Raw genomic sequence first — 9,329 nt, 5'->3', positions numbered from 1 at the left:
CAAATAATGTTAATGCTGACAGGAAGTTTTGGCCATATGGAATTAAATAGACTAGTGAATACAATGAATTTGAAATTTGAATTTCATTTGCAATATAAATTGTACTATTTGACAAATATATGGATTTGATGTACTTGTATGTATCATACAATCTGCACTATTTTTTAGATTCAAATTTCCATATTCGGATATAATTTAAGCAGCAGCTAACTCACTGCTTTTCTGTGCATTATTGCCTTAGGTGTCCGGTTGAGGATTTTGTTAATTTTATTTAGTGTCCCAATTCTCTTAATTGCGTTATATGAGCCTTATTTCTAATTTTACATCTTCTATGTATCAGGATGAATTTGGGTCTTTATGCCATGAAACTCAGGTATTCCCTTTTATACTACCACTCTAGTTTAATTTATATCAGTTTATTATACGCCTGATGTAGGTTTCCTTTCAACATTTGGATATATGTACATGAATCTGTAATGCAGAATTTTATCAATGAAATTTTCTCATCCTCTTCTCTGAATTCTTCATTTTCTCAAATCGCTTTCTTTTCTCCATTAAAATTTGTTTGCTTACAGTCAAGCTGTGACAGTACTTGTAACAGTATTCGTAGCAGAATTTTATCAATGAAATTCTCTCATCTTCTCTGAATTCTTCATTTTCTCAATTCGCTTTCTTTTCTCCTTTAATTTTTAAGGTTATTTATTTATTTATCTATTTATTTGTAGGTAGGAGATGCCCCCTGATACTGTGGAGCAACTTGTGGAAGAACAATCTCTTGACTCTTTGTTTTCAGAGAGGTCAGTCTGGTTTCTACTTTCTAATGTTCTTCGAATGTTAGGTGGGTTACTAATTAACAGTTGATTACATGTTTAATTCAATCCTATTCGGATATCTGCAGTTCCAAATTGAATGATCACTGATTTGATTCTATTAGCTTCCTTTTTCTGGGATGGATGAAGACTCTACTCTTTATACTCGAACATAATTGTTTTCTAACACCACTTAATTATGTTGCATATGGTGATTACTGTTACCTCATGTGATTATTTGCTCTTATATTCACATGGAACCATGTTGACTGCACTTCCTTCATATGAACTAGTGAGGATTTTGAATGCAGGACTAATGTAATGGATGCAGTGCACAGTTTGTCAACTGCAAAGAAAGCTGAGATCCATTACTTAAGGGGCCTGCTGGAAAGGGTAAGAAATGATCTTGTGAAGTTTTTCTATTACAAAATAATTTAGTAGGCATTACAGGTTAACTATTACTCCTTTCTCTTATTCAGCCTGTATTTATGTTCTCGCTTCATTTTGTGCGCCTAAAACTATGAAGAGGGCTATTTAAGCCATCAAAATAGTGGAACATAAATCTGAGTACTGTTTCGCAAATGAAGCAGAACTTGGTTATTGAAATAGGTTACTTGTTAGGATTAAATGACATGTTATGATATACCCTAGTAGATTTTGTTTATTCTAGTGGTTAGATAAAAAACCATAGAAAACTTATGGTATCTTTTATTACCGATTTGTATGTAGGCTGAACAACACAATCGGATCATTCAAGCTCGGGTGGACCTACTTAAGAATAACACACAAGAAGTCCTGGACACAAAACATGTTGAGAAGGTGAGTAATTTTTCACTCGGAATATTTCATTATGGGCTTTAAGCTGTGCTTGGTAACCAAATCTTACTGGGGAAAATCTTAAATATTATTTACCTAATGCTACTGTCGCAGTTGAGAGGCGGAATTTTAAGTTACAAGGGAACCTAAAACGAGGTGCTTTAAATGGTTCGCAACTGTTGGCGCTATCAAAATATATCTTCAACTGGGAACCTATATATATATATATATATATATATATATATATATATTATTTTCTTAGTTTCAGTCTTTTGTTTTGATTTATATATGTGCAAAATCAAAAAGGTTTCAATGTTTATTTAGATGACTCGTGTAGTACGAGTTATCGACTATTAGCTCTCTTTTTCTGAAAATATAGACTATTGACACTTACATTAATTTTTTATTACATGAAAATAAAATATAATCTAAAATATTTTACTGTGTTTTAGATTATTTAAAAATTAAGTTGATTAAATTATAGTAAAAAAATATAATTGGATCCAAAAGTTAAAATTATATTTACAATCTAAGATCATTTTAAAAGATAGATAATAATAAATTTAAACTTTATTGTATAATACTTTGATATTATTTACATAATCTGATTCTGAAATATAACATTACGAACCAATTCTGTACTACATATCAGTTTATAATGGAATAAATCAGTTGATATATTTAAATTTTGAACAACAATTGCCTTGCGGACTTCAATTAGGACACCTTTTCAGGATGAATTAATAATGCATGTAAATTGTAAATGGTCAACTCATCATTTTTGCTTATTTTTTCTACGATGAGTCGGAACATATGTTGTCAGCACATTCTCCCTTTATTTAAGTGTAATGGAACTCTTCCGTACACCTGGATGGCTTATCCTGAGTCAATTTCTTCTTTTTGGTTTTGACCAAATTGAGCGAAAATGAAGTAATTCCTAATTGGTCCTTGAGGTGAGGAATGATGCTATAATTATCACTTTCTGAATAATCTGATGGGCAAACCATTCTGGGGAACAGCAAAAGGATCATACTGTATCCCACTGTTACTACCCACCACATGCCACCTGTACTTTGTGGTCAGGTGATGGAGGAGGACCATCATTTCTAGCTTGGCCAACTCATTCCCTGGACATGAGTGGGTCCCATTTCCAAATGGCATAAATGTATTGGGTTTGGGAGCCACCTGTTCATACCATTCACCAAAATTATGCATGCATTAGCTCATATAATATCACAACATTTTTACTATTAATACTGTAACATGTATTTTTATGAGCGAGTAAAATTAGATTCGACTTTTAACTTGAGTTGATTAAATACTCATTTTATGTATATCTAGTCGTGCAAAGTTTACCTCGAATCTTGAAGGATCAAACTTTTCAGGATCTGGAAAGATGTCTGGGCTGTGGTGAATGTTTCTAAAAAGTGGTAGTACTTTCCATCCCTTTGGTATAAGATACCCTGAACCAATCATTCATCATTAGCAAAAATTAGTGGTACTATATGTATGTATGAGATATGTGGTAACTGACCATCATATTCAACATCTTCAATAGCTTCTCTGAAGGTAAAAGATAAAATGGAAGCAACCCTGAGTGTTTCCTGAATCACCCTCGACGTTATCGGCATCTTCTTTGTGTCTTCCCAACTCAGTTTTTGCTCTTCTTTACCTCTCATTATGGCCTCTTGTTCCTCCTGTAATGCAAACCCATTCACAACAATTCATCTTTTTGGGATGTGATATTGGGGAATCATTAAAGAGATTAACAATCCTTACAGTGACGGCTTGAAGAACGCCGGGATTTTCTTCGAGATACTTAATTATCCACGTGAGTACGCTGGCGGTGGTGTCACGAGCAGCAAAGATTACGCCGATGATGTTATCGGTGATTTGCTCGTCGGTGAGGCCTTCTTCGTCACTCATGAAAGACTCGAGTAAGTCATTCCAATCCGCCTTCATTTTCCTCCTGGTTGACATGATTTTCTCTACAATCCGAGCAATCTCCTTCCTGGCTTTCATCGATTTGTTGAAAAGTGTACCGGGAAGATCAATGGGCATGGAATTGTACCCTTTCTCAAGAACGTAATACCACCTTTTCAAATCTTCACTGTAAACCACTCGATCCTTTCCAAATATCGACAGCAGCGCAACATTGAATGTGTACTGCAACAAGCCAACAATTTCACAGACTAAAATTCAGAAACAGGGAAATAAAAAACAGAGGAAATGAAAGGGAAGCTTACTGTTTTCATTTCATGGAAAGTGGTTACGAGGATTCCTTCCGATGAGTGGAGGAAATGTTGGGCGATGGATTCGAAGTTGGGGATGTAGGATTTGAAGGCGTGGGGCATGAAGGCACGAAGAACAAGCTTCCTCAGCTTGGCATGGTACTGTCCTCGGCTGAAAAAGATGGCTTGTTTCCCTAACATCCTCTCTTTACTTGCGGGGAATGCCGGGTGGAAGACATGAGATTTGGTGAGCAGCACGAATTTCGCAGCCTCGGGGCTGGAAATCATCACACAAGGACAGCCTAGTATGTGTGTCTTGAATATGGAACCGTACCTAGTACAAAGTATAAACAAAACAATCAAATTATATAATCGGATTCGAATATATATATATATATATATATATATATATATAGAATATGTACGACATTATCTATATGTTAAGAAAAATAGTGAACAGATACTAATGTTAGTGTATGCACCTTTGTTGCTTGGAAGCAAAGAAGATGTTTGGGTTTTTGGAGTATAGGTGGAAGGTTTCACCGATGTAAGGCCAACCTAGAGTTCCGGGAGGGAGCGGTGGTCGCCGGCGATTGGATTTGAAGAGATTACGAAGATAAGGGAAGAGGGGAACGAACAAGATTGGAGCAAAGAGACAGAAGATGAAATGAAATGCCATTACGTTTGTTGTGCTGGGAGTTGAGAGGTGAAGAGTAGTATATGTAGGGGTAAGGAAAAGAATGGCACACAGGGCCAGCTCATTTTTGTGTTTGCTCATCCTATAATCTCCAACACGTGTTTTGGAGGGAGGGAAGGGAGAGAGCAGGTGTTGCGTGGGAGATGTGAGGGCATGTTTTATTTTCTTTAATTATTTTTTTATGAGTTTTAAGATTTTGACCAACAACCCAACATATGTTTATTAAAAAGAGGTACGGCATTAACTCATCGCGAGACGTGAAAATGCCTCACAACAGGACAAGTCAAACCTACCCTATCCGTACTCCATTTCTTACAATCACTAGTTGAATTCATTTGAACAAGAGGCCTCTAAATATTCCTTTGTTTAAAAAGGTTCATCTTTCGTTTTAACTGTCACCGTACTTAATTTATTAGATTCATAACTCTATTCTACATATAATTTTACGTGGGTCAATTTAGGACCTTTCATTAGCTAAAGTTCGAACACTTTTTTTTTTCATAGGAAAGCCCCACTTCATTCCCCAATCTACAAAACTTTAATATATAAGAAAAATAAATGGCGTGGGTATTATATATATAGCCACATGTACGTGTTGTTTAGCCATCCAATCTAAGGTTGGTGTCAACTAGATATCATGTGTGGTCATGGTTGAGAATTCATGAGATTTGAGATTTTAGATTCGAGTTGGTTAGGAATTCTTGAAAAATAGTTAAAATTATATTAATATAAAATAAGACATGCGTACAAAATAAGATTTAATGTTATTTGATTCTGATTATTTTCGTATATTAGAAAATAATTCTTTTTTAATGTAAGGAGTACAAATATATGATATCGGGAGAAAGAAAAGAGTGTTTCGAAAACTTTTACTAACATTAATCAATTGAACCCGGTCACGATACAACAAACAACGTGAACCACATTGAAACAACATCACCTCAAAAATAAACATGCAATACCCATACAAAACCACAAAAACCACAACCTAACAATGAGCATGTCTCTTTCTAACCAGTGCCTTGTTTTGCGAGGGAGTCAGCTTTAATATTGGACATTCTAGAAATATAACCATATTAACAAAACATGCAGGACAAGAAACACGATCAAGAATATCACTCTCAACTATGAGCTTAGAAGTTAGGGCAGAATTAGGGTTGAAAAACCATTATATAATATATATATATATATATATATATATATCAAGCTCAGTGTATCCCAAAAACATTCTTCCAATATTCTTATAAAATCATTTCTACAACATAAATCTTAAAAGTTGTAGAGATTCAAAAAGATTATAACTCTCCAAAATAATTTACTTGCTCACAAAAAATTTAATTGCATTAGATTTCATTTCTATAATAAGTATACTTATTAGATAAACTTAATTTTTAAGTGATTTTTAACAACTAGAATTACAATAAAATTCAGTTTAATTATCAACTAATTCGAGTCATATCTAACCATTTCTCTCTTGACACAAATTCCATTCATGCATTGGTCTTCAGATCTTCAACAACTTCATTTGTACGTAAGTTAAAAATTTGTCAAAGTGCTACCTTCAAGTTTTTAACAATTTCATTTCTTATGTAATATATATTGAAGCGTTGTTGGATCTATTGAGAATTACTTCCCTTACAACTGAAAAATTATTGCAGCATAATTCATCATGTATGTCTTTAAAATCGCTAACAAAATTCTCATAAAAAAATTGATCACAAACCAAATTTTTGGGTATATTACTTGTTTAGTACCTAAACTATCAATTTTGATATTTTTAGTACCTAAACTTTCAATTTTTTCAAAACCATACCTAAAGTTTAGTTTTTGTTTCATTTTAGTATCCATGTTCAAAATTTAACGTTAAATTTTGGGGGGAAATGAAAAGTTTAGGTTTAAAACGAACCAAAACTGGTAGTTTATGTCCTAAATACGTTAAATTTTTGATGGTGGGGGTACTAAAATGAAACAAAACCAAAATATTAGGTATGGTTTTGAAAATTTTGAAAGCTTAAGTACTAAAACGGATCAAAACTGATAGTTTAAGTACTATATACGTAGTTTACCCAATAATTCTTTCAAAACATCATAACTCAAACCATAACTTATGATATCAATCATTAGGAATTCGTATGTGAAAATTAACCAAAACGAATAAGACACATATAAGAGATAATATTTAACGTGATTCGACTTTACCTATCTTTATAGATAATAAGAACAATAATCACTCTATATATTCAGATGAAAAAAATACAAATATATGATATCTTATTTATACTAAAGCTGAGTATCTTAAAAACATATTTTTTAACATCTTTATAAAATTATTTCAACAACATAAATCTTAAAAAGTTGTTTCTTAAAAATGAAGTTAAAATTATTTGAGTTGACATGATGCAGGCTGCCGCGCGTAGATATTTCTTACCTTTCCAATAATTCAGGCAAGAGAAAGACACGAGGCATATATCGTAGATACTGACGTGGCTACACGTGGAGAATGATACGACAAACAACCTGCCTGCCTACTAAATAAATACATCGTACAAAAAATATACTCCATCTTTTGGTTGATAATAGGTGGCGGATGTATGTACTCTAACGTGCGAATTTTGAAGTTTAATTTTTTTAAATTAGTTATTTATTTTATTAACAATATTTATCATAAAATTTTATTTGTATTGTATTCATTTTTTATAAAAAAATTATATTATTGATACATATGTATTTATCCAAAAATATATTTTTAAATACGTGAATGTTGATAAACATATATCAAAGTATTTCATGGAAGAGTAGTGAGTATTGACTGCCATGCGCAGGCCAGCTCATGCCTTATGCATGAGGAATACGTACGTAGCTACGTATGGCAATTTGTATGGGATTTCGATCCTCAATCCTATGGTCTGGCTAGTTGTTTTTGGTAATGAATATAAGTGTTGGGTATCCTTAATTTTCTCACTATCTGTCTCATTAATTAAAAGAAATTGATGATGTAATCGATATATTAATTATATATTATTGTAATTTATTTAATGTTCAACATGGATATGGTGTGACTTACTTGACGGGTAAAAGTGAAACCATCACATTTTCATCGTATTATCTATAAATGAATTTATAACAAAGAAAACTTTAAAAAATTATACTAAAATATTATAGTCGTAGTTACACATTATATTTTCTTGGAGTACACATGCACGTACGTAGTACATACACATCGATCGATATATGCTAGGTTTAATTGATGATGGATCCAGTATGCTCAATATACTCTAAACTAATAGGAGACGGAGTATTTTATAATGTGTAGGTGATGCTCGCGATGATAGTGCTTTTAAGTATCGTTCGGTCAACATTAAGTACCTATTGACTTTGCTCATTCAAAATTGAGAATTAACCCTAAGTCAAACACTTGGACCTTTATATTTAACATATATTTCCCTCTACTCTCCGGTCAAAAGAAATATTTTAATTAGCATACATGTGAATAGATAAAAATAAATTAAATAATTTGAAAAAAATACAAACAAGCGTAACTATTAAAGGCGAAAAGATAAACATCATCAATACAAGTATAAAATTACGTATAACAATGACGAAATAATCACAAAGTGATTTTTATCATAATTCAATTGCCACATTAATTTGGTAATTGCAAACAAAAGAGATCCCGTTCGAGGATTCAAAATATGGATAAATCAGTAAGGATAATTAAATAAACATGTAACACCCTAATTTAGGGGCTAAATTTTAAGAAATTATAAAATGGTGAATTTAATTGGTATTTTGAAAGAAATGGTAGATTAAATTGTAAAGTTTTAAAGTTGAAAGACCATTTTATAAAATGCAGGAAATTCAGTAGCTAAACTCATGATTTACCCATTTGTATTATGAGTTGAATTATAAACCCCTCCCCGTGCGCAGGTTCTCATTTTTTCAGTTTTCCCTTCTCCAACAACACTCCTTTCAATTCCGATCTACTCGCCGTTTGATCTCCGATCGACGAGCCGAAACCACCATCGTGTTCGTTGTCAACCGAGAAACAAAACCTCTTAAACCTTTTGTCGTGAATCGTCGCCGTTCGTCGTTAATTTCAGTCGGAAGTATCGTCGATAATAACTCTATTTCAATTGGTTTTTCATCGATTCACGACGATCCGATGATCCGTTTACGACACCTCCTGTACCATCGTGTTCCTTGCATCGTTTCGAGTCCGCCGGTGTCATCCTTGGTCTCCGTAGACGGCGGCGCATGAGGAGGTGAAGCGGTCAAAGTTTCTGATTTGTTGAAATCGAGCTCTCCGCCGTTCAAAATTGTGAACCGAGCTTTGTAAGTATCTCGAAATCGCTCAGAATAATTTTTAGGAATTTTTTCGGGAATTTTCCGACACCTTAGCACTGTTCACGCAACGCCACAGCGCGTGGGGAAGGGAAAAGTGACCAGTTTGACCGGTTTTGAAACTGTTTTGACTGGTTTGACCGGTTACAACCCGACCCGACCCAACCCGTTCACCCGCCCCGTTCACCCGCCCCGACCCGTTGACCATTGACTGGTGTTGACCAAAACTTTGTCGGGCTTTGACCGGGCATTAAACGACCTTTGACTTTGATCGAGTATACCTATCCTGACATTTTTCGACGTTCCAAATCCGATTCAGCAGTTTGTTTTTCGAAATTCAGACTCGAAGGCCTCGAAATTGCCAGTCAAACCCGTTGACTTTGATTTTGACCGAAAATTCCAAATTTTTGAAAAGTCATATTTTATGCTTTCGAC

General features: G+C 33.8%; 1 protein-coding gene across 1 annotated transcript; it reads right to left on the bottom strand.

Annotated features, from left to right (window-relative positions):
* Positions 1 to 2,553: 2,553 nt before the first annotated feature.
* LOC120187077 (abscisic acid 8'-hydroxylase 1-like) lies at positions 2,554 to 4,535 on the bottom strand. The gene is made up of 6 exons (XM_039190875.1): positions 4,339 to 4,535; positions 3,872 to 4,190; positions 3,405 to 3,791; positions 3,160 to 3,322; positions 2,982 to 3,088; positions 2,554 to 2,810 (listed from the first exon to the last, which is right to left on the bottom strand). The coding sequence occupies exons 1-6, from the start codon at positions 4,533 to 4,535 to the stop codon at positions 2,601 to 2,603; spliced, it is 1,383 nt and encodes a 460-aa protein (XP_039046806.1). The 3' UTR covers positions 2,554 to 2,600.
* Between the last annotated feature and the right edge of the window lie 4,794 nt (positions 4,536 to 9,329).

Source organism: Hibiscus syriacus, unplaced genomic scaffold (genome assembly GCF_006381635.1).
Source record: "Hibiscus syriacus cultivar Baekdansim isolate YM2019G1 unplaced genomic scaffold, ASM638163v2 tig00113722_pilon, whole genome shotgun sequence".
Classification (NCBI taxonomy): domain Eukaryota; kingdom Viridiplantae; phylum Streptophyta; class Magnoliopsida; order Malvales; family Malvaceae; genus Hibiscus; species Hibiscus syriacus.
Note: the sequence above shows the minus strand (reverse complement) of the source record. Positions and strands in the feature narration are given on the sequence as shown.